Source organism: Labeo rohita, chromosome 18 (assembly GCF_022985175.1).
Source record: "Labeo rohita strain BAU-BD-2019 chromosome 18, IGBB_LRoh.1.0, whole genome shotgun sequence".
NCBI classification, from domain to species: domain Eukaryota; kingdom Metazoa; phylum Chordata; class Actinopteri; order Cypriniformes; family Cyprinidae; genus Labeo; species Labeo rohita.
Window position 1 is genome coordinate 18,727,798 of NC_066886.1, and position 26,908 is coordinate 18,754,705.

At 33.7% G+C, this 26,908-nt stretch overlaps 2 protein-coding genes across 3 annotated transcripts in view; one reads left to right on the forward strand and one right to left on the reverse strand.

The window, feature by feature from the left end:
• The first annotated feature begins 124 nt into the window (after positions 1-124).
• Positions 125-5,856, forward strand: exosc5 (exosome component 5). Its single transcript, XM_051135793.1, has 6 exons — positions 125-266; positions 398-511; positions 2,700-2,821; positions 5,278-5,418; positions 5,510-5,599; positions 5,741-5,856. Exons 1-6 carry the CDS (start codon positions 128-130, stop codon positions 5,834-5,836), a joined length of 702 nt encoding a protein of 233 aa, XP_050991750.1. The 5' UTR covers positions 125-127; the 3' UTR covers positions 5,837-5,856.
• A 7,231-nt stretch (positions 5,857-13,087) lies between these two features.
• tmem91 (transmembrane protein 91) overlaps positions 13,088-26,908 on the reverse strand; it is a 37,347-nt gene continuing 23,526 nt past the window's right edge. For both annotated transcript variants that reach the window (XM_051135791.1, XM_051135790.1), the window contains 2 exons: positions 21,088-21,234; positions 13,088-13,987 (listed from right to left, as the gene is read on the reverse strand). In XM_051135791.1, the coding sequence (XP_050991748.1) occupies positions 13,832-13,987; positions 21,088-21,234 (303 nt within the window). In that variant the 3' untranslated portion in view covers positions 13,088-13,831. The remainder of the gene's footprint in view (positions 13,988-21,087; positions 21,235-26,908) is intronic.

The window sequence follows — 26,908 nt, forward strand, 5'->3', positions numbered from 1 at the left end:
CTACAGTTTAGTAGCAGATACATTTTAGTTAAACTCGTCAACGGTTTCTGGCAATGTGGTCACTGTCACACTCTTACCACTAGAGGGCGAATGTATGCTATGTCGTCATTATGGTGCGCTCAAAACAATGACGCATATAAGCGCGACGAGAGGATTGTGCATGAGGACCATGATGGACTTAGATCAAAGTTGTTCAGTTTTAAGAGAATATGGAAGTGAGCAGAGTTTATTGTCCAAACCTGACGGATCTTCTACATTTGTTCAAGGTATTTATATTGGTTTGTAACTGATTTGCTTCTTTTGTTCAGAGCAAGTCGTTGCCTGTCAAGCTTGTGTCCAGAAATGTATTTAATTCATTTGTAGCTATATAGTTTTGAATTTGTCAATGTATTTTCAGGTGATACTAGTATCCTGGCTGGAGTTTATGGACCAGCTGAGGTTAAAGTCAGCAAGGAAATCTATGATCGAGCTACTGTAGAGGTGCTTATCCAGCCCAAAATGGGGCTTCCAGGTATGTATTTTCTAAATTGGTTTATTTGCAGCCTTATGCTTTATGTAATTATAATTAATAATAAACTGTAAAAATTTAATACAGCTAATGACGATTTTACCACGATTTACAGAAGATACCCACTGTCATTCAGTATAACAATGATTCATATACCAAAACATCCTGTCAGGCATATTTAGGAGAACAATCATTAGATGATTATTAGGGTCATTCCGTGTCAGATCAACTAAACTTTCCCTAAAAATTTCCCTAGCTTAAATTTTTTGATTTTGTCAGTATTTTTCTGAAGAAAGATGAACGAGTATAGTGATGAAAGCTAAAATATTAAATGTTGCAAATGTATATTTACTGAGTAATCCACTACTTTGTAGAAATGAAATATTTCACTTAAGATTCAGAGCCAAATTAAATGGACGTAAAAGCAACATTATATGATTTGTACACAGGGATTGATTTGTCTATTGATTTTTAAAATCTGTTGACTTAAGCAATTTTTGTTGCAGTATATGCCGGTAGTGAATTTTAAGTTTTTATTTTTTCTTTTTTCCCCCCAAAGTTTGCATGCCTGTAATTCAAGAAGAATTAAAGATATCTTAATGCCATTTTAGATTTTATGTCGTAACACATTTTCCTTTTGACATTTCCATTTGAGGCTCTGTATATAGTTCAGTTCTAGAGATATCACAATATGGCTCCAGGAGTAAATCGTTAAATTTTAAACAATTTCAGTGGTCAAAATCCAAATGTGGGTCACTTTGCATTTAGCTGTTTTATTTTATTTATTTTTATTTTTTAAAGAGGAAGGTCTGAAGAACAAATACTGTTAAAATTAGACATGTTTTACTCTTTTCCATCTTGTTTTCTTTTTTTATCAAAAAAATTGCATAGAACGTACATGTTTGAGTGCCATAAATATTCTTTTTCCAAAGTTTGCATGCTTGTTACTCAAGGTCTCATATCTCAAAATTATTGAAAATTCTGGTACTTAATAAACTTTTCTTTTGTAATGAAACTTTCATTTTTAATGACACGGAGTGACCCATTAGACCATATTTAGGATCGCAGTACAGCCCCCAAAAACTGTAATGTTAAATCTATAGCAATCTTTGCCATTATCCATCATTACCAGTCTTTGCCATTATTATCAAACTACTAGGTTTTAATTTATTTAAAAAAAAAAAAAAAAAAAATATATATATATATATATATATATATATATAAAATATAATATAATATAATATATATATATATATATATATAAAACACACACACACCCACACAATTTTTTTTTTTTTTTTTTTTTTTTTTTTTTGTTTACATATATATGTATGTTGGATGAATTTTGGATGTTGGATGAATGTATTTATATTTATTTATTTTTTATTTACATATATATATTCTGACCCTTACACACTAAAATATATAAAAGAAAAGTTGTATATATACCTTTTTTCTTTTTTTTTATGCTGAATGATGATGGAACATAACATTACATTACTACACTCTTATTTTGAGTTTTAATATTACTTTTGAGTTTTTACTACTATTTTATATACAGGAAAAAATTGTAGACTTGTCATGCTGGTCCAGACTTTAATATAAAATACAATATATGTATATAAATATATGTTGTGTCTTGTGTGTGTTTTAATTTTGTTTATTTCATTAGAACATTATTTGCAAGGCGTTTACCTACAGATTGTTTGAACATATTTTAAAAATTAATAATTATGTAGACTATAATTACATGACTAATAGTAATTATTAGCTAAATGCCAACTGAACAATGTAATTAGCGAAATGGAAGACTAAAAATAGTATTTCATTTTGGTAATTACGTTGTTCTGTTGGCATTTAATTAGCATTTCCGTTGTGTCTTGTGTGTGTTTTGATTTTATTTATTTCCTCATAGAACATCATTTGGAAAGCTTTTACCTACAGATAGTTTGAACATATTTTAAAAATTAATAATCGTGCAGACTATAATTACATGACTAATAATCATGTCAGGTCAGTGTTTAATAATAATATTCTTTCATTTTGGTAATTACATTGTTCTGACACTCCTCCTGTCAACAGACACCTTGCCCTGCACCGCCACTTCTCACCATTAGGTGGCAGTCTGGTACTGACTGAGTTTTCCCATTCCATCTCCTCAAACTCTTCCCATGTCGTTGTGTTTCTTCAGGAGTCCGAGAGCGCGCGAGAGAGCAGTGTGTGCGTGAGACATGCGAGGCTGCTATTCTGTTGACGCTTCATCCTCGCTCCTCTGTCACACTCATCCTGCAGGTCATCCACGATGACGGCTCTGTATCCTGAACACCAGCAAAACTATTTCTAATATGTTAAATTAAGAAAAGCGTGTGGTAATATTATTTAACCACATTTGTTGTTAAGGCTTAGGGGTCAATTAATTTAAAATATGACTGTAATGAGTATATTCATCTGAACGGTTACAAAGTTTAATTTGTTAAAAGCTAGCTTTAAGGTAAGCAAAGTATTTTTTAAAGAAATTAATACTTTTATTCATCAAGGAGACATTTATAATCTTATCAAAGTTTTAATTTTAAATAAATGCTGTTCTTTTGAACATTCTAGGCAAGAAACTTTAAAAATGTATCCCTGTTTTTACAAAAATATTAAACTGCACAACAGTTTATAATATAGATAATAATAAGAAATGTTTCTTGAGCAAATCAGTATATTAAAATGATTTCTGAAGGATCATGTGACGATAAAGACTGGAGTAATGGCTGCTGAAAATTCAGCGTTGTCATCACGGGAATAAATTACAATTTAAAATGTATTAGAAAAGAGTTATTTTATATGGTAATATTTCACAATATTACTTCTTTTACTGTATTTTTAAAAAAAAATTATGCAACCTTGGTGAGCATGAGTTTGGAAGCCTGTTTCCGCCACTGAATAAAATAGGGTAACTTTTTATCTCAAAATTCTGACTTTTTTTCTCACAAATGCGAGTTTATATCTCTCAGTTCTGAGGGGAAAAAAAAAGTCAGCATTGCAGGAAAAAATGTCAGAATTTCAAGTTTATATCTCATAATTCAGAGAAAAAAAGAGTTAACAAAAGATATAAACTCTCCTTTGCGAGAAACAAGTCAGAATTGCGTAATTCTGACTTTATTTCTCACAATTGTGTGTTTATATCTTGCAATTCTGAGAAAAAAAAGTAATTGTAAAAAAAGTCTGAATTGAGTTTTTCTTGGAATTCTAACTTTATTTCACCCAATTGTTTATATTTTTATATTTGTTTATAATTGTTTATATTTTATATTTCACCCAAGAGTTTATATTTTGCAATTCTGACTTAATTTCTTAGAATTGCGAATTTATCTCTCACAATTCTAAGAAAAAAAGTGAAAATTGTGAGGAAAAAAACATTTTAACTGACATTTTCCAGAAAAAAGTCAGAATTATGAGATATAAACTCTTACAATTCTGACTTTTCTCACAAGTGCGAGTTTGAGTTTTTGAGTTTTTATCTTGCAATTCTGAGAAATGAAATTATTTTAAATTAAATTGCAAGTTTATATCTCATAATTCTAAGAAAAAAAGTCAAAAGTTGCAAAATAAACTCGCATTTGTGAGGGGAAAAAAGTCAGAATTCCGAGTCAGAATTTCTGACTTCGTTTCTCAGAATTGTGAATATCTGTCTCATAATTCTGAGGGAACAACTAGTAAGAGAAAAGTAGAGAAAAGTCAGAAGCCGTGGGCTAATGGTTAGGGAGTTGGGCTTGTAATTGAAAGGTTGCAGGTTCGAGTCCCAGGTCCGGCAGGGATTGAAGGTGCAGAGCACAAATTCTGAGTGTGGGTCATCATACTTGGCTTTACGTCTTTCCTTTTTCCTTTCCTTTCCTTTCTTTTCAAAATTCTTGCAATTTTGAGTTTATATCTCGCAATTTTCACTTAATTTCTCAAAATTGCACGTTTATATCATAATTCTGAGAAAAGGTCAGAATTGCAAGAGAAGTCAGAAATGCGAGATATGAACTTGCATTTGCAAGAAAATAGTCAGATTTGAAAGTTTTTATCTCACAATTCTGACTTTTTCACACAATTGTGAATTATTATATTTTCAAATTCTGACTTCATTTCTTAGAATTGCAAGTTTATATCTCAAAATTCTAAGAAAAAAGTTAGAATTGCGAGATATAAAATCACATTTGTGAGAAATAAAGTCAGAATTGTGAAATATAAACTTGAATTTGCAAAAAAAGACTTTTTTTCAAGCAATTGTGAGTTTTTCTCGCAATTCTGACTTTTCTCGCAAATGCCAATGAGATTTTAAGATTTTATCTCACAATTCTGATAAATTAATTTAAATTTAATTGCAAGTGTATATCTTATAATTCTGAGAAAGTCAGAATTTCGAGATATAAACTCGCATTTGCGAGAAAAACGACTTTGTCGTGCGATTGTGAGTTTGTTTCTCGCAATTCTGACTTTTCTCATAATAAATTTATCTCTCAATTCTGACTTTATTTCACACAAAAGCGAGTTCATATCATGCAATTAAAAAAAAAAAAATCTGTATTCTGAGAAAAAAAGGCGCAATAACCTTTTTATTTTTTATTCAGTGGTGGAAATGGGCTTCCATATATGAGACCTTTTTTTAAACCATTAAAAAAAATCGTACTGACCCCAAGCTTCCATGTTATTGTTGATTGTATTTTTGTTTTGTTTTTTTCTTTTATGTCCCATTTTCTTGCATGTTCCTACAGTATGGTTCCTTATCTAACTGTCAGCTTCTGTCGTGCTGCCTGAACGCCGCCTGTATGGCTCTAATGGATGCCGGGCTGCCCATGAGCCACCTTTTTTGTGGTGTGACCTGCGCTATTAGCAAAGAGGGCCAGATAATCACTGATCCCACAGCTCGGCAGGAAAAGGTACAAGCCGCGCTTCCTGTTGCCCAGGGCTGACACAAACCATAGCTCGCAGGTTAAGCTCTTGATCTGTGTCTTATGTTTTCTTTTCCAGGAAAGCCGAGCGTTGTTAACATTTGCTATTGATAGCGTCGAGCGCAATGTTTTGATGTCGTCAACTACAGGCTCTTTTTCAGTCCAGGAGGTGAGATTGGATGAGGCATTTCATTCTTGCCTGTGATTCATAGCTCTGTTTGTGGCGATGATACATAGGTACTTGTGTGTTTCGTAACCCGCTTGAATTTTCTACAAGGCAATGACATAAATGTGTTTTCTTCCTACACAGCTGCAGCAGTGCATCGCAATCAGTCAAAAGGCTTCTGAACAGATTTTTCAGTTTTATAGGGATTCTGTCAAACGGCGATATTCAAAGATAAAATAAAATGCTTCTTATGATTTTTACCTTGAGTTTGCATTGTAATTTCTTTACTATTTATATACTACCAGTCAAAAGTTTTTGAACAGTAAGATTTGTAATGATTTGTAATGAAGTCTCTTCTGCTCACCAAGCCTGCATTTATTTGATCCAGAGTACAGAAAAATAAAGTAACATTTTAAAGTTAGTTAATATTTAAATATATTTTAAAATATAATTTATTCCTGTGACTCCAAAGCTTAATTTTTAGCATCATTACTCCATACATGATCCTTCAGAAATCATTCCAATATTCTGATTTGCTGCTTAAAAAACATTTATTATTATTATGTTGAAAACTGCTATATTTATTTCAGGTTTTTTTGATGAATAGAAAGTTCAGAATAACAGCATTTATCTGAAATAGTAATCTTTTGTAACATTATAAATGTCCTTATCACCTTTGATCAATTTAAAGCATCCTTGTTAAATAAAAGTTATAATTTCCATAATTTATATAATAGTAAGCTTTTATACTATAGTGGTGTAATTTAAAAAAAAAAAAAAAAAAACTTTATATTTCAAATAAATGTTGATCTTTGGATCTTTCTATTCATCAAACAGTCCTGAAAAAAATAAATATTATTTTATAATATTTTTTTCCAAATATAATAATAATAATAATAATATATATATATATATATATATATATATATATAAAAAATGTATGTGTATATGTATGTGTATATGTATGTGTATGTGTATGTGTATCTATCTATCTATATATCTATCTATCTATCTATATATCTATCTATCTATCTATCTATATATATATATATATATATATATATATATATATATATAAGTTTTATTTTTACAATACACTATTATTCACCGACAAACATTTACAGAGCAATTCTGTGACTCCCAAGTAATTTCAAGATTTCATTTTTTAGCTCATACCATCTTAGTTTGCATATTATTTTGTATTTGGTGCCATGCTCAAAAAACAAAGTGTTTTTATTCTGTGCTAATAATAATAATAAAAATGAAGAGATGTACCATAAATAGCCATTTTGTTACCCAGGTGCTATACTTTCTGTTTTTAAATAGCTAATAAATAGCTAGATCTCAAAAAAAAAAAAAAAAAAAAAAAAAAAAAAAAAAAGTAAAAAATTCTTAATAGAGTCATATTAAATAAAACAGACCATAATGCTGCTTTTTTGTGTGTGTGTGTGTGTAAAACTCAGCACGTTTGAACTTAAAATAGCAATTTAAGTCCACTGCCTTGGGAACCGTAGCTTTCAAAATGAAAAAGTGATAGAGATTTCCATTAAACTATGTAAGCTGGGTCAGTGAGAAAATGACATAGTGTATTAATATGCATTATCATTAATTGCTATTCACCGCAGTTGTGCTTGATCTTCCATTTAGTTCCTCTAGAGATGTGTACTGTAATGAGTATCATTAAAACATGTAGACTAGCTCTTTTCACAACATCAATGCAATTACAAAAAAGACAAAACCAAATGAAATTTCAATCAAGTGCATTTATTTGTTCATAAGTTACCTGCGAAATTTACATACATTTACACAAGATTAATGTAGAGGAGAAAGAAAATAATGACTTGTGTTCCTTTCTAAATTTCTCTGTTCTGAGATTTGACCGCAGTACTTTGACCTGTACGCTGGACTGGATGACTATTTATGGTGCTTTTTTCAGCAATGATAAGTTACCGGAGGGGGGCTGTGCTATCGCTCCTCTCCTCTGCTCCATGGGGCAGCTTGTTGTAGAAGTAATACATAATTTCCTACCATGATGTGACCCAATTTTTAGCTGCGGGGAGCTGGAAGGGCACCTGCCAAGGCAGTTTATGCTGACCGCTGTTTTGTGGTTTAATCTTTTGGAACAGGGTGCATTTCAACCTTTAAATCACATATTTTTGTATTCTGATTATAGTATCATGCACTTGACATTTTAATATAGACTTTCTGTTAATGTACCATTCAAATGTTTGGGGTCGGTAAAAATGCCATAAAATCTGTAATATTGTGAAAGCAGAAGTCCATTTCCAGAAGAAAAATTTATAGATAATGTACTCACCTCCTTGTTATCCAAGATGTTCATGTCTTTCTTTCTTCAGTCATATAGAAATTATGTTTTTGAGGCAAACATTTCACCAATTTTCTCCATATAGTGGACATATATGGTGCCCCGAGTTTGAACCTCCAAAATGTAGTTTAAATGCGGCTTCAAATGATCCCAAATGCGGTTTTAAATGATCCCAACCAAGAAAGAAGGGTCTTATCTAGCGAAACGATTGGTTATTTTCAATTAAAAAATACAATTTAAATACTTTTTAATGTCAAACGCTCGTCTTGTCTTACTCTGCCTGAACTCTTTTTGTTCCGGTTCATGACAGTTAGGGTATGTCAAAAAACTCCCATTTCATGTTCTCCCTTTTTTTAGGTTTTTTTTTTTTTGTTTTGTTTTTTCGACATACCTTAACTGTCTTGAGCCAGAATACACAGAGTTCAGGCAGAGCAAGACAAGACGAGCGTTTGAGATTAAAAATGATTTTAACCCTCTGGTTGTGTTCGGATTCCTGTCACACTTGTGGTGTTCTCGGTCAAAAATGACTGGACTCCAAACAATTGTTTATAAATCTGTTATTATGCTATATTTTCACCAAATATTGGATTCATTCTTTTTGTCTACTTGTTTTCTTTCATTTAGGACTGGTTTTGTGTTTCTATTTGCATCTGATTAATCGTAGGCCTCATTTATCTGAGAGTAGGAATCTCGTTTGGAGATTTTGTCATTTTTGACCAAAAATTTTGTGCAGTTTTGCCTACTTTCAGATAAATGAAACCTACGATTAATCAGATGCAAATAGAAACACAAAACCAGTCCTAAATGAAAGAAAACAAGTTGACAAAAAGATTGAATCCAGTATTTGGTGAAAATATAGCATAATAACAGATTTATGAACAGTTGTTTTCGAATCCGGTCATTTTTGACCAGGAACACCACAAGTGTGACTTTTTGCAATTTTGTGCAAAATAAAAGCATTTAAAAGCCAACTTCCTTATTAAACATTAAAGCACACTAGTGTGATACACAGTGCAAATTTTCATAATTTTTTATCTCATATTGTGAAATTTATTCATAAAAAAATGTTTTTTTTTTTACTCAAAAAACAAGGTACCTTCTCTCAGAAAAATGAGGCCTACAATTAATAAGATGCAAATAGAAACACAAAACCAGTCTTAAATGAAAGAAAACAAGTTGACAAAAAGATTAAATCCAATATTTGGTGATAATATAGCATAATGACAGATTTATAAGCAATTGTTTGGAGTCCAGTCATTTTTGACTGGGAACACCCCAAGTTTGACTAGGTGAAATAAAACCCACAAAAAATTATGAAAATTTGAAAAAAATTTCAGAGAAGTACTTATACCCAGTGTGAACAAAGTCAGTAAGTTTGAGTCTAATGTGATAACATTAACTAGTATTTTCAGGAAAAAGAAAATCTTTTCCGGGTCAATTTGACCTGAACACAACCAGAGGGTTAATTGTGTTTTTAAATTAAAATAACCAATCATTTCACTAAATAAGACCCTACTTCCTCAGCTGGGATCGTTTGAAGCCGCATTTAAACTGCATTTTGGAAGTTCAAACTCGGGGCACCATAGAAGTCCAATATATGCAGAAAATTTTCATGTTTGAATGTTTGCCTCACGCTGAAATGTTTTCCTTAAAAAACATAATTTCTTTACAACTGAAGAAAGACATGAACATCTTGGATGACAAGGGGGTGAGTACATTATCTGTAAATTTTTGTTCTGGAAGTGGGCTTTTCCTTGAAATATTATCACAATTTTAAAATAAATGCTTTAAATTGTGGATATATGTTAACATGTAATTTATTCCTGTGATGCAAAGCTGAATTTTCAGCATCATTACTCAAGTGTCACATGATCCTTCAGAAATCATTCTAATATGATGATTCGAAATCGAGAAACATTTAAAAAGCTTAATATTTTTGTAGAAACCATTCTTTTTTGATGAAAAGAAAGTTCAAAAGAATTTTCATTCGAAGTATAAATCTTTGTAAAATTCTAAATGTCCTAACTGTCACTTTTGATCAATTTAACAAACGCTTCCTGAATTCAAACATTAACTTGACCCCAAACTTTTAAGCAACAGTGTATTTCAGGCATTTACATATTGTCTAGTTTAGTGTAATTTTAACAGTTTACCAGTCAAATTAATGAACAGAACATTTGCGAAGTAAGTTTATAAACACAAATATCCTGCTTAAAAAAGGTAGTGCCAATAACTGTACATGAATGCAGAAGGCGTGAGAAATGCAATGCAAAATGTTTCATATTCAGAGACACTTCCTATAGTAGCAACTAAAGCACTTCAGTCAGAAAGTGGGTTTGGCACTGCTTATCACTCGCCTTTGAGGTTACGAGGCGAAATGTAGACCCACAAAAGGGATGTAAGTATAAAGTGGAGTGCTACAACAAAACAGAGTGCGCGCAGTGATAGAAATGTCACTGACTACAGTTTTAAGCCTTCATATATCCCAGAAGTCCCTTTTATAGTGGATTCCATTATCTTAAGTGCATGGCTTCAATCATATGAATGCAGCTTCAAGTTAATAACTGCTCAGGCAGGCAAATTTACCCTTTATTTCACATCTACATACAAACATATTATATGTTCAGTAGTTCAGAATGAATATAAATCATGATCTTGTATTTAAAGATGTTTACATACCTGCAAACTCAATGATTTTGGGCAAAAATGAATATATCTTCGAATGAAAGGGACTGTTTTCAAAAAGTTTTGATGGCATTTTCCTTTCATCCTCTGTGTGTCTAATACAACAGTGTTTTTTGTTGTTGTTTTCTCAGAACAATTATATTTAAAGGACTAGTTCACCCAAAAATGAAAATTACAGTCGTTATTAATTACCCATTCATCTTCGGAACACAAATTAAGATATTTTTAATGAAATATGAGAGATTTCTGACCCTGCATAGACAACAACGCAACTGACACATTTAAGGCAGTTAGGACATTAAATAGTCCGTCAAAGACTGAGAAGAAATTGTCGAACAGAGTTGTTATTTTTGTTTTCTTTGCTCACAAAAACTATCATAAAATTAAGGCTGTGCCACTGATGTCACATGGACTATTTCAGTGATGTCCTTACTACCTTTATGGGCCTTGAACGTGTCAGTTGTGTTGCTGTCTATGCAGGGACAGAAAGCTCTTGAATTTAATCAAAAATATCTTAATTTATGTTTCAAAAATGAACGGGTTTGGAATGTCATGATGGTGGGTAATTACTGACAGTATTTTTTTCATAGCAATTTATAATTTTGATTCATCCATTTTCTTAAAAAATGGTTTAAAGGCAAAAGTAAGTTTTAGAATTTTATGAATTTGTTTGTGAAAATATCATATTTGAGTTGTAAAGCTGTTTAAATCATTGTTTTTATGGCCATTCTACTATTACTGCAGACATTTGTTTGTTTCAAAACACATAGTTCTAATAAAAAAAAAGAAAAAATCAACTGGTAGTTAAACTGGTAGGATTCATGAAAATCTTAAATTCTTAAGATGTTCCTAAGTACTAAAAAAAAAAAAAAAAACACCTCAGGCAGATTACAGAAATAATCAAATTTATAATTGCTATACTGCTTAATAGGGCTGGGCGATAAGGGCAAAAAAAAATATCACAATATTTTTTTTTTCATATCAGTCGATATCGATAATTATCAAGATAAATGTCAAATCTTTATTTCTTTCTTATTTCTTTTTTGCTCCAAAGTCAAAGTTGTAGAAACCAGACCATTAATTTTCCTTAACAAAATAAATATCTAACTAGAAAAATTAATTTCTGCATGTTATATTGTTTCAAATCAAGAAACAGGTTTGGGTTGTCTGATAATGATAATAATATCACTTTTTTGTCTCTTAGAAATGCACATTTGATAGTAGCTTGAGGATGCAGAAGTAAATTTTTGTTCGTTATCAATCAGAAACATCTGTAAGAACTGTAGCAACCTCAGTTTTATATGGTTACATTTATTCTGACCCAGTTTTTTTTGTTGTTGTTTTCCTTTTTTTTTTAATTAAGCATTGGTCTCCCATAGTAGCAAGCATATATTTTAAATCATGATAAACACAGTTAAAACCACACATAATGGTACCTCAATACCATGGTAAAAAATATAACTACATGGTTTTATAGTTAGCCTATTTGTACGAAAAACGGTAGTCTAAAAACATTCAGTATAAATGCACACATGCTATAGCTTAATCACAAATACATACAAACTATAATTATATGCCATTACTCCTGTAATAAAATTCAGTGTGAGTATCCCACATTTCTGCCACAATACCATGGTGCAGTGAGTGTTACTACAGTAAATCCATGGTAAATGATGGCGACGTGTAGATTAAAAAAAGTCTTCTGACTGTCTCGTTGCACAGCTTTAAACTAGTTTGAATCACAGAGTCATTTGTGTTCGTCGCTGAATTCAAGTGTTTCACACTGGATCCCCCAGCGCTGTTTAGTGCTCGCGTGATGGAGTAAATGCAACCTCACTAGTGAGCTCGCACAGCGCGGCAGTTTGAACTTTGGTCTGAGCGGATAAACGGTCCGTGTGTGCGATTCAAGTGAGTCGTGCTGTTTCATTCCGCTTTTGGCACATAAAATTTATATCGAACATTTATCGAACTCTTCATATCGTTTTATCGAGGAAAATAATATTGTGATAATTATTGTTATCAAATTATCACCCAGCCCTACTGCTTAATACCCGGAATGGCCCAAAAAAAATGATTAAAACATCTGCATACATATTTACACATCACATTTATGATTGTTTTTTAAAACATTTTTAGGAATTCTAATACTTCTCAATTTTTCCATTAGAACAATCTTAAAGGGAAAGTTCACCCAAAAATAAAAATTCTGTCATTAATCGCTCACCCTCATGTCGTTCCAAATCCATAATACCTTCGTTCATCTTTAGAACACAAATTAAATCTGTCTATCCTATTAAGAAATGTTTTTGGGAATACAAAATATTCTTAACTTCATTCTTAAATCGGGAAAAAGAAGAAAACAGCAGTTAAGAAAACTTATTTTTGAATGCTTTAATCTGGCCCAATTCCTGATTTACCCCCTTTTTTATCAGTCCCGTTTGCAGTCATGGTTTAGCTGAATCATATGAAGTGTCTCCATATGGTTTGTTGGTACAGTAGGTGGAAAATGGAGAGTCTACATTTATCAAGCTATGAATAGAGTCCTGCAGGAGAAGCTTCTCATAACAGCATGACTCAGTGGAAGCTGCAGCGTATATATGTGTGCGTTTCTCTCATCGCATTGAACTCTTGCCTGCGCATACTTGTTATGCATCCTCATATTTGCAGAATCTGCCTGAACTTGCACTTGTTTTCTATCCGAGTTCTAAAGTCCAGAGGTGTTTTCAATTTAGAGAGTGATTCAATGACCAGCTTTAGAGCTCAGATAGAAACTGACCCAGTTCACTCATGTGTCTCGGAGGGCACGTCCTGCTGTTTCACAGCCAAGTCCGTTGTGATCTCCTGATCTCGCAGTCCTTGTCTAGTTCCCTTCTAACAAACCCCTAGGCCTCAATCACTCCCTCCCCTGCCAACTTAGACACAAGCGCCAAGACAGAGCGCAGGTCTTTCTTTCTGAAGTTGGTGTCATACTTACATTTTTTGCATTTTTTGACCCAATTACAAAGAATTCCACTAAAACTACCCTCTTTCCAAATGTAGTGAGTTGCATTTCTTAATCTAATATGACAGCTGTGAACTTGAAGAAAATGTTACAAAGGTGGCTTCTCTGTCAAACAAATGTACTTATTACAGAATGTGAGTATGTAAGGAGCAGCGGTTTGTGTAATTAGGAACCAGGGAGGTGCATTTCCGGAAGATTTGAGAGGATACCGATAAGGTAGTCTTTAAGGTGGCTTCCCGGACAGATAGGAGATCAGGGCGGCGATGGCGCAGATGTAAGTGATGATGCCGAACACGATCGAAAGGATAGACAGCCACAGAGCCTGGCGAGACGCCGCACTGGCACCCTGGAAATCTCCTTGTGCTGATGCTTTGTTCGTCTGGAGAGAAGACAAGGTAAACAGTAGCATTAATCATAGTGAATGATGGACGTCCCTCCACTCTCTCGAGGTTGTTTACCGTATGACTGCAGCGATTAGCTTTCGCGTAAGATCGGTCAAAGGCCTACGTATTTCCCGTCATTACACTGTCCTCTCTTTTATTCGTTTCTCTTCGCCTTTCAACTTTGATCCCCTCATTTTAGACAACACCTCATGCTCTATTGGAAATCAATCACTGGAGGCCTCTCATTATGACGCTAATTAAAGTCTGAATGAAATCCATTGATCAGTCTTGTCAGCTATGTGGGCTGAACATCTGCAGTGGCGCTTCCAGTGAAAACAGGCTTGAAGAGAATAATAAAGTCGCTTTAGGTTGTTAACTAATCTCAAAACACCTTATGTAAAGGTGGCCAATCAGATTACAGCTTTCCGTATTGAGAAGAAGCTTTTGTTTTGAGTTGTGTATTTGATATACATCAGGCGATCACAGTCTGTGGGTTCGTCTGAGGATGAAACAAAGCTGAATAATTCAAGTACCTTGACCTGTGTTATTCTTACGTGTGCCACTTTGATTTGCTGGTGGCATAATCCTGCAAATCTCAGTGTAATCCTGCCTAAACCCTCAGTTGTAATTCCATAATGTCCACACTAGCGCACTCCCAAATGAGCACTTGTCTTTACTGCTAATCTCTGCCACTGACCTTTTGCCCTTTGGACACAAACCTATTAACAGATCAACGGGCTTTCGCACCGGAGGAACTTTTTCATAGTTTCAAGAACTATTGGCGGACGTTCCCGCTTTCTGGTGTGCTCGCACAACAGGAACTAGGAATGTAGTTAGTTCTCGAAACTCCATTTGGGAGAACTAAATTAGCTCCTACTTCAGAGTAGAGTCTAAACCAGTTCTATAGACTAACTTGGAATAGACTAGTCCACTTCCAGAACAAAAATTACAGATAATGTACTCACCCACTTGTCATGCAAGATGTTCATGTCTTTCTTTCCTCAGTCGTTAAGAAAGGAAATTTTTCTCTATATAATGGACTTTAATGATACCCCAAGTTTGAACTTCCAAAATGCAGTTTAAATGCGGCTTCAAACGATCCCAAATGCGGTCGTAAATGATGCCAGCCGAGAAAGAAGGGTCTTATTTAGCAAAACGTTCGGTTATTTTTATAAAAACAATAAAATGTATATACTTTTTAATGTCAAACACTCGTCTTGTCTTCCTCAGCCTGAACTCTGTTTTTATCCGGTTCAGGACAGTTAGGGTATGTTGGAAAACTCATCTCATTTTCTCCCTCAACTTTAAAATCGTCCTATATCGCTGTTTTATCTTTTTTGTTAAGGCTGTTTGATCTTTCATTTTGCAAAGACTGGGTCGGTACTTCTGCAGCGATGTACAATGATTCTGAAATGATTTTTGAAGTTTAGGGTGTAAATATGATTGGAGTTTTTCGACATACCCTGTCCAGAGAGAGCAAAACAAGATGAGCATTTGAGATTAGAAAGTATTTAAATTGTATTTTTTTAATGAAAATAACGATCGCTTCGCTAGATAAGACCCTCCTTCCTCGGCTGGGATCGTTTACAACCACATTTGGGATCGTTTGAAGCCGCATTTAAACTGCATTTTGGAAGTTCAAACTCAGGGCACCATATCAGTCCATTATATGGAGAAAAATCCTGAAATGTTTTTCTCAAAAAACATAATTTCTTTATGACTGAAGAAAGAAAGACATGAACAACTTGGATGAAAATGGGGTGAGTACATCATCTGTAATTTCTGTGGACTTCTCCTTTAACACTGTTGCCATGGTTTGTTTTTCATGTCCGCGGGTTGAAGTGAACCCAAAAATGTGATGTTTAGCCCTTGGAATGCGAATTTTACCAGGGGAACCTAGCTAAAAAAAATGTGTATTTTACCCCCCGGAATGCGTTTTTTAAACGAGGACCCCCCACTGAAAGGTGATTGGGTTAGTTTTGAGTAGCAGTTGGGCAGGTTTTGTTGTGAAAACCTGGCAACCCTGGAGTAGACGTCACAGTTACGTCATCTGCAGCTGCTCACGCATTGGGGTAGCAAAAAAAACACTGGTAACAAGTGGAGGGAATCGGGTAAAATCCATGGAACAAGAGAAAAAAATGTATTATTTTGACATTGGATGTCAGAATGATAATGCAAATCATTTTTATAGCTAAACGCAGAAGTGTAAACATACAGACAGGATGAAACTCCAATGATTATTTTTAACGCATAGATTTAATTTAAACAATTTGACTACATAATATTCACATTACAGTTGATAGTGGACATATTATATTAGCCCAACAGCTACAGCATGAAATAGTATTTAAACCAATAGCATTTTACATAACATTTACCCATTTTATCTCACAATTCTGTCTTTTTTTTTCTTGCAAATTCAAGTTTATATCTCATAGTTCAGACTTTATAACTTAATTTATCTCAACAATAGCAAGTTTGTTAAATCTGAGGGAAAAAGCCCCAGAAGTGTGGGATATAAACAAATCATTCTGAGCCGAATGGAAAAAGAGAATGGCGAGTTGATTTTTCTTATCAGAATTATGAGATATAATCTCGGAACTGCAAGATGAAGTCAGAATTTTTAAAATAAACTCAAAATTACCTTTTTTTATTCTTTTATTCCATGGCTTCCATAGACCGCTACTTGAAAACTGTAATTTTCTGCCACCAGATATGCTCCGCCCACAAAAAACATAATCACTGTTTGCAAACACCGAATTGGTCTGTAGGAACTACCAGTGACATAAGTGTACGCTGATAGGCCAAACGCATACAAAACACCGGCTACCCAGCATTTTTAAAAAGCTGTGTAAAAATATTTACTCCATGAACATGGAAAACAGTGATTGTGTTCTTTTCTCAGCCTTGATGATATGTAACAGTGGAAGTTGTCATAGGAGATTTGGTCAGATTTCCATGCTCTTTTTAATCATGTAAATTGTGCGTTTACATTCCATCTCCATTATGATGAAACGACACACAACAAAAACAGCTGCAATCATGGCGTCCTCCTCTCACCTGCTGTTGGCGTTTGTAAATGCTGTGAATAAAGACGTTGATGTCAGCCAATTTAGTGTTCCTGCTGGCTATTCAAATGTGAGTTTTAAGCAGTGTAGAGTAGTGCTTGTTGATTGTCATTTCTGTGATCACAAATGCAGACATGGTATTATGTTTACACGGCGCAACGCAATGCGTAAAAAGACGGTATGAGTCATTATAATCAGTAATTATGTCCTCACTGGATGCAACAAATGCCTCATTTATAATGGATTTTATTGTTTTTGTCTCCTCACGCCTGGACCCAGCATCACAACATGGTAAGGGGTGTAACATTTCCGTCACACGCTTGAGGTATTCGGCCAATCACAACACACTGTATAGCTGGCTAATCAGAGCACACCATGCTTTTCAGAACAATGAGCTTTGTAAAAATCGACATGTTTCAGAAAGGTGGGGCAGAGAGGAGCAACAATAATGTACAGTTTGTGGATAATAATGTGTTTTTTGAACTTCGAACCTACACATTGCATTACACCAAATACACAAAAAAATGTTCTTTTTAGCAAAATCATATGACCCTTTTAAACAATTGGGTTAATTGCATTACTTTTATGGAAAGTCGAAATGTGCCCAAATCCGAATACCGTGTTCAGAAGGAAATGACGTGTACTATGGAACCCCTAAAGGGGGTAAATTTGAGACAGGAAGAAAAAAACACATTTCAATGCTTTCTCAATTAAATCGTTGGGCAATTATACTGTATGTAAATTGCGGGCATCAGGGAGCCGCTATTAATATGCAGGGCATTGAAATCACATTTGAATGTGCGCTCGCTTTATACTTTCACTTTCGAGATTCGCAATCACACGTACTCTGTGTATACTACGGAGCGGCAGTACTTACCACACATTTTACAAGGTTAGATGATTGTCAGTGGTGCTCAGGATCAGGTGCTATCAGTCATCTCTCTTTACATCTCTCCTCTCCTTCTGTTTATGTGGTAAGTGGAATTTTGTACTGTAATGTAACAGGCTACTGCTAGTAAGCGGCTAACCATGTCCCATCAGTAGCTCCGTAGAACACGTTATTAGTTTCCCGTGCCCTTCCGAATTCGTATTCACTATTTGTGCACATCCCCAATGGAAAGTACATTATGTTAGTTTTGCATACTCAGATATTTATATTTTTATTTACTAGTTACTTGAAAAAAGTAATCTGATTACATAACTCACGTTACTTGTAATGCATTACCCCCAACACTGGATATCTGTCTGCCTAGATATCTGTCTGTCCATATATATGTAGTTTAATCTACATTTGGCTGAAAATCTCATTCTCTATAGTCAAAATGTATTTAAAGAAAGTAGATATGATGTTAGAATCAGGCAGTATAGAGCACTGCTGCAGTCTTCTATATAATGGACTTCTGAGTGTATGATTTATGGGTTGTGTCCTCTTTCTTCCTGTCTTTTTCTTGCCCTCTCCATTAGTTGCCATTCCAATCTGTTTTCTCCAATTTATCATCTGCCATTTTCATAATATTTCACTGAAGGACATGAATGACATCAGAATTCTTTATGCTCACAATGGATGCAAGGTTATGAGTAACAGGATAATGATAATAGCACTGTCAGTCAGATTGGAAAAGTCTATTGAGAGATCAGTACAAGTATTTGAGTGTTGCAATTGACTCCTACTTTTGTATTTAAGAAGTATTGATATGCAAACATTGTTGTATAAAAGACTAGAATTATATATCCACAATAAAATGACAGTGATTGGCAGCAGCGCCTGTATAAACTATACACACATACTGTGCATTGTCCATGCCAATATTTTAGCAGACATTATTCATGTCCCGTATTTTTGACAACTGAACCAGTGATGCCAACAATTTATGAATGAGTCATTCTTTTCAGCCAGTTCTTTTCAGTGAATTGGCAGAATGTGTTTGTAAAATAGTCTGAATCGATTCTCATTTGTTCAGATGGCTCTCTCACTGAATCACCTATAAAAATCAAGTATTTTTTCACTCCATAAATCAAACGGGATATCGGATGTCCATTTTCCACAAGTTGGTATGAATCTCTAAGGTCTTCATGACATGTCTCCAAATTAAAATTCCTCAGTGGTCGTGTAAAGCTACACCCTTTTTACCTTGTCAAAAAACAGCTCTGTTCACAGTGACCTGTTTTAGTGCATGTCTCTTTAAATGATACTGAGTTACTGCTAATTGAGCTATATGATGTCATACTGCTCCAAAAACCAAAACTTCTTGATAATTGAGACCGTTTAGGTTTTTTAAAGATTAAAAAAAGAAGTAAATGGATTTTTATCATTGTAGGGTGGTTGTGTCCACACACTGCTGACACATTTATATGCAAAGAAGTGTATGTAAAAGTGAATTTTGCATCCAATATCCCATTTAAAAACACAAGCAGTGCTGAATTAAGTGGATATTCACCTACAAATGACTTAAATGAAAGGCCACTGTTTTAAAGATAATTTAAAGAAAATTTAGCTACACTGTAAAAAACAATTAAAAAAAAAACAATTTGTTGAGTCAAGCTAACATAATTGTTACCTGCTGCCTAAAAATTAAGTTCAATCAACTCAAATAAGTTTAGTCAACTTGAAAAGTTAAGTTGTACTAAGTGACAACTTAGGCTATGTTCACACTTGGCGTCTTCTTTGACAAGAAAAAGTTGACGAGCGTTTTCTTAGTAAAAAAAAATCTGGCAGCGTTGCAGCCGAGGGCATCTTTTGCTGCTATAACAACAGCTGCAACAGTATGAATGTTGAGAAAAAAGAAAGCTCGCTTTTGCGCTGATGTTTTATTTTTTAGTTTTTGGCATTTTTGCCCTTTATTTGATAGGGTAGTATTTAGACAGAAAGCAAAGTGGGAGAGAAAGAGAGGGGGGACAGGATTGGGAAGTGTCTGCAAGCCAGGACTCGAAAAAAAGGGACGCCCGAAGCGCAACGGCGTTCATGTCGGCACGCTGCCCATAAGGCTATCGGAGCCGCATGTCAGTTTTTGAAGTTAACGGGGAGGAAAGTGTCGATTCACAACAATAAAATAAAAGTCTATCTACTGGCACCTTGTCCATTTTTTCTTCTTGTTCTTGTTGTTATGGAAACGTCAGTTCTGGCTACTCGCTTGTCATTGGTCAGCTGTCAAAAAGGCGTTTGACGTAGGGCATTTCTATCAGAAAAGTTGAACCTTTTTCAACTTGAAAAGATGCTCTGAGCTGCAGAAAAAGACGCCGGCGGTGGCATTTAAAAAAGCACTCAGGACTTTTTTTGAAAACACGGTTTACTTCATAGGATTATAATGTAAAACAGATGCTGGCAGTTTCAAAAAAGACGCCAGCGTAATCATAGATGTTTGGACTGAGTAAACAAAGAATTTGCTCTGTGAAACTTAAAAGCTTTGGCTTGTTACCCAGCTGCCTTAATATTTTAAGTTGAATGAACTCAAATGTCTAAGTAGTCACTTAGTACAACTTAACTTTTCAAGTTGACTGAACTTAAACTTTTAAGGCAGCTGGGTAACAAATTGTTTTTTTACAATGTACTCCATGTCATTTCCTGGTTTTGAAAACACTCAAAAGTCTAAAGACACTACATTCTGCTCTGGTGTACATTATTCTGTTCATTTGGTCTGAAGCAGGGTCGATTATCGGCACCAATATTAAGCACTTTTATGGTTATCGGTATCCTCATTTTCAAAACCGATTTGTCAAATTAAATTTTTTTAAAGCATTTAAAGAAAGTTTTTGTCAGAGCTTTTGTTATTCCTAATTTTGACATTAAATTTCATTTTTACACCACACATATATATCAGAATAAAATATCGGTTATCGGTCTATTTGATCTGTAATAATCGATATCGGCACTGCCCCTGAAAACCACATATCGGTCGACTCCTAAGAGTAGAAGTCTTATAAAAGCTAGACATTCTTGAAAATGAAAAGTAACGAAATCTTGCATAGTGAGTGGTTGCATAGTGAAAAAAGAGAGCCCAGGAGAATGAAAAATAAATATTGTCCCTTACCTTTTGGGAAAGATAGAACGCAGCAATGCCCAGAGGCCAGAAACAACAAAGCATGGAGAAGAAAGCCAGGCCCAGGTAATCTTGAGGGATCATGATGGGAAAGTTGCTTTCACTGTCTGTATCACTGAAGTCATCACTGGAGGAGTCCTGTGGTAAATTTCACAGTCATCAGCACCAGAGAGCTTACATAATGACAGTAGAAGTGATTTTCTAGTCCGAAATGTAATTTGTCATGGGATAAAACTTTTATTATTCATTGTATGTTGTACTCAATTCTTCATAGGTTCGCGAGAAAGGGAATTTCAGAGTAATGACTAGTCTAAAATTGTAGGGTTATATAAATTGCTTTTGTAACACGTGAACTTCAAATGTAATTAGGTTTTATCCTACAAAGACAATGACTTGCATTTATTTTTGCTGTGCTGTATAAATTTATCTGTTGCAAGTTTTTCTGGTTGCTGTAAGATAATGTGACTGAATGAGGTTATGCCAAATGTGCACTAGCTGTGCTGCCTACAGGCAAATTCTGACTCATGTTGTTTAAAAAAAAAAGAGCTGTGTTTTCAATCTGCCTCTTTCTTTAGGACTGTGTCTGACACTCATTTCACTCTATCCACAAGCATAGTGTTTACGTACTCCAGATGTGTATCATGTATTTTGTACTTGTTGACTTGTTCTCTACACAAAAAGGATTCATGGAGTACACTGACAAGTGTCTAAGCCTTTAATTGAACTCTGATATGATATTTCTGATTCTCTTTTTTTAAAATAACCCAGTCAGTTAATTTTTTTTTCAACAGTAAATGACTAAAGGAATGACGCAACTATAGTAACTTAACTCAAACTGTTTTTTTTTTCAATGTGGAGCAGTGTAGCATGACAAAATGCTATATTGCTGTATTTTTCATCACATTTTATTGCATCGCAGCCGGGTGAGCAGAGGGAATAGTCAAACATGCTCTGGCCTCTCTCTTATTTATAACGTTAAAGGGATAGTTCACCCACAAATGAAAATTCTGTCATTAATTACTCATTCTCATGTCGTTCCAAACCTGTAAGACCTTTGTTCATCTTCAGCACACAAATTAAAATATTTTTGATGAAATTTGAGAGCTTTCTGACCCTGTATAGACAGCTATGCAAAAATATCTTAATTTGTGTTCCGAATACGAACAGAGGTCTTACGTGTTTGGACAGGAGGGTGAGTAATTGATGACTGAATTTTCATTTTTAGATAAATTATCCCTTTAAGTCTAATGCATTTCAGTAAATAATCAAATCACCGATCACATTAATGATTCACTGATTAATTTTAACCCCATTTTCAGTGTTGTTATTGTGTCTGAATTTTAGCTCCCTATTAGTAGCCTGTAGTTTTTTTTTTTACGGTAACTTAGTTATCCATTTTAAATTATTAGTAGTTTGTAACCAGTGCTGGCTAGATTACTTACAAACTGTAACTGTTACTCAATCCTAATTAAGTTATGAAAATGGTGGTCAGTAATTAAATCTATTTTAGGTTATATAATCAGACTGCTTTTTGATTACTTTTTTGAATTACTTTTGTCCTAATGCGTTTATCACAAAGATACGAATAGAAAATATTGCACCATCTTGATATACACAACCAGTCAAAAGTTTTTGAACAGTAAGATTATTTTTGTAAAGAAGCCTCTTCTGCTCACCAAGCCTGCATTTATTTGATCTAAAGTACAGCAAAAACCATAAAATTTTAAAATATTTTAACTATTTAAAATAACTGCTTTCTATTTGAATATATTATAAAATGTAATTTATCCCTGTGATTTCAAAGCTGATTTTTAACAGCATTACTCCAGTCACATGATCCTTCAGAAACCATTCTATTATTTTGATATGCTGCTCAAAATCATTTATTTTATTAACATTTATTATTTTTTTCAGGTTTCTTTTAGAAATAGAAAGTTCCGAAGAACAGCATTTATCTGAAATAGAAATCTTTTGTAACATGAGTGTCTTTATTGTCACTTTTGATCAATTTAAAGCATCCTTGCTGAATAAAAGTATTATTAGAAGTATTATATAAAAGTATTATTCCCAAGCAAAACTGTATAGTGTATAATGTTACATAAGCTTTTTATTTCAGTTAAATGCTGATCTTTCTATTCATCAAAGAATCCTTAAAAAATGTACTCAACTGTTTTAAGAATTGATAAGAAATAAAAAAATATTTCTTGAACAGAAAATCAGCATATTAGAATGATTTTTGAAGGATCATGCGACACTGAAGACTGGAGTAATGATGCTGACAATTTATCTTAGATCAGAGGAATAAATTACATTTTAATTCAAATAGAATGCAGTTATTTTAAATAGTAAAAATATTTCACAATATTACAGCTTTTGCTGTATTTTGGATCAAATAAATGCAGGCTTGGTGAGCAGAAGAGAAATAATAATAAAAAAAAAACATTAAAACTCTTGCTGTTCAAAAACTTTTGACTGGTAGTGTAAGAGAATCAATATTATATTTATCAACATTAAACATTACATGGCCAAAGTCTTCCAGGTTTGAAATATTTTCATCACGTCTTCCAGAATCAACATAAAATCACTGGATATGTCACTTATATTTCTGAAACACATACACAGTCTCAAAAGTGATCAAAAAGCATATTTTGTGTATATATTTTTTGTGAACTACGCTAATTAATTTCTGAACATATCCAAGTTGTAGGCTTTTTTAGAATAACAAAATAGAAAAAATAATTTAGGGAGAATTAATAAATTAAGAACAATTTATATACACTGTGAATACAACAATCATTCGATTGTTTAAAAAAAACAACTAATCTCATTATGAGTATTCTAAAACATAATGTAATTACAAGTACTTTGTAAAATCCAATTATGTAATCCAGATTACATGCAATCAGTTACTACCACAGGAAGCCACAGTATCTTTAACAGTGGTCAGGTTCCTGTCAAATCTACTTTACGTATCTCACAGGGCATTTTAAATCATACGTAAACCTCACAGCCATCTGAAAATGATATGAAAGCTATGAATATTTAAAAGAGCAGCCTTGCAATCATGTTACCATGTCCCACATCATTTTTAAGATCGTTCTGGTATATAAAATAGAATAATATTTTATTAATGCTGTGTCATAATAGAGCAGGTCCTCATGAAACACTGTAGTCACTCGCTCCGGTCTTGCCGGGCTCATACTCGTCTCTCCTCTTTGTTAGCACTGCTTCTGCTCAGATCAGGTTTTTAAATATTTCAATGGCAGCAGTTTTACACTTGACCTCCTGATGAAAAGCGCTGATGGCATGACAGCATGTGTAATCAGTGCTGACAGAGAGAACCTCAAGTGCTCTTTTAAAGGGACTGAGTGTTTGTGCTATGTGACAAGCCGCTTTTCAGAGGAATGCTTTTGTGCTCTGACGCAGAAGGCTAAGTGTTTGAGTATGTTTTGTTTGAGCCGCATGCGGTGGCGCAAAGTAAATCGCGTCAGATTTTTTGACGGACACAAACGCTTTGATACTTTGATGTGTTCTTGGCTGTGACAGGTAAAAGAAATGCCTTTTTAAAGCCATCGATCAAAATGATTAGAGGGTAAGGCGAATCTGTAATCTGAATCTTTGCTTTTTCGGCCTAGATCTTGTTTGCTGGTGTATGAAATAGAAGTTGGCATGGAGCTCATCAGCATAGTGGCATTATTATTCACACACCAATGGACACAGAGCTTTCAATAATCATGCTGGGTTTGAAGGCCAGTGCTCGCGCTCAACATCCCCCCCTGCTATTCATGCCTTTTGATTTTTCAATTTAAAAGCTCATTCACCTATCACTGACTGTACTGCATTTGAATCTGTGCTGCAATATTCAGAGCGTTAGAGGAAATGCAGAGCTTGACGGCTAGGTGATTTTCTATTTTTCCAATGCAGGCAGCTATGAGGATTTGGACTGTGAATGAACAACTGCGATGCCAGTAAACAGAGAGTGACTTGGCACAAACTCAGTTCCCTCTTCTCTTCAGAGTTCAGATGCAACAATGATGAAGAAATGAGCGGAAACAAGAAAATCAAACAACCAGACGCTGCCACCACTGCTGGCACTTGGCAAGATCAAAACGAGATGAAGACACCAGGCTCAAATATATTTGTACTGTAGATTTTTGTACTAGTGTTCAAACGTTTGGGGTCAGTAAGATTTTTTTATTTGTTTTTCAAAGAAGTCTCATGCCCACCAAGGCAGCATTTATTAAATCAAAATAGAGCAAAAACTGTAATAGTGTGAACTATTACAATTCAAATATAAATAGTTTATACTTTTAAATGTAATTTATTCCTCTGATAACAAAGCAGAATTTTCAGCAGCCATTACTCCACTCTACTTTAGTACAGGGAACAATTCTCACTATTAACTAGTTACTTATTAGCATGCCTATTATTAACATATCGGCTGTTTATTAGTATTTATAAAGCACCTATTCTGCATGACCATATTCTAAATTTCTAATCCTACCCAATACCTGAACTTAAAAATTACCATACTAACTAATAATAATTAGCAAATTAGGAGTTTATTGAGGCAAAAGCCATAGTTCATGGTTTGGTAATAGCGAGAACTGGACCTTAAAATAAAGTGTGACAGTAATATTAACTAAATACTTAACTAAATGTCTTTCTTTGCTGAAATCAAGCTTCAGAACAGTGGTGTGTGCGTGTGTTTGTGTAAATATATATATATATATAGATAGATAGATAGATAGATAGATAGACAGATATACAATATACAGTATCAATGTTTTTGTTTTGTTTTGTTTTGTTTTTTATCAAATGTCAATTCATATCCCATTCACATTTTCTTGGTAAAATAAACTTTACTTACACTATCAGAAAAAAAAAAAAAAAATCATGTTTTTACATTAACAGTCTAATCAGTATTCCGTTTATTAAAACCAATGATAAATCTCATTAAGTGTTTTTAAGCATTTTACATTTATTCCAAAATAATTGTCCAAGATACAACTATTTGAAAATCGGGAATCTGTGAAAAAAAATATATATATATATATATATATATACACACATAAATGCAGCAATGCATATTACTAATCAAATTTAAAGTTATGATGTATTTACATTAGGATATTTACAAAATATCTTCATGAAACATGATCGTTAATATCCTGATGATTTTTGGCATAAAAGTAAAATTAATAATTTTGACCCATACAGTGTACTGTTTGCTATTGCTACAAATATACCCATGCTACTTATGACTGGTTATCTGGTCACATATTTTATTTGTGAAATTATGTTTAGCTATTCTTTTTAACAGTTAACTTTTAACTATTTTTGAATTTTTCTGATCATCAGTCATCAAAGCTTGGTAAATAATGGTTATAGAAAAATCTCACTGAAAACTCCCACATATCATGTTTTCATGTCATTTCAAGTCTAATTTTGACATAACAAAGTGATTATATCTAAGTGCGTGAGTTGTTAACTTACTTTTGTAAATTAGTTTTCCCATTAATGTCATTATATTGTTCATTCAGACTAAATCTTCATGGAACATAATCTTTACTTAAAGGAGGAGTCCACTTCCAGAACAAAAATTGACAGATAATGTACTCACCCCTTGTCATCCAAGATCTTTATGTCTTTCTTTCTTCAGCCATAAAGAAATTATGTTTTTTAAATTAAACATTTCAGGATTTTTTTCATAATGGACTGATATGGTGCCTCGATTTTGAACTTCCAAAATGCAGTTTAAATGCTGCTTCAAACGATCCCAAATGTGGTTGTAAACGATCCCAGCCGAGGA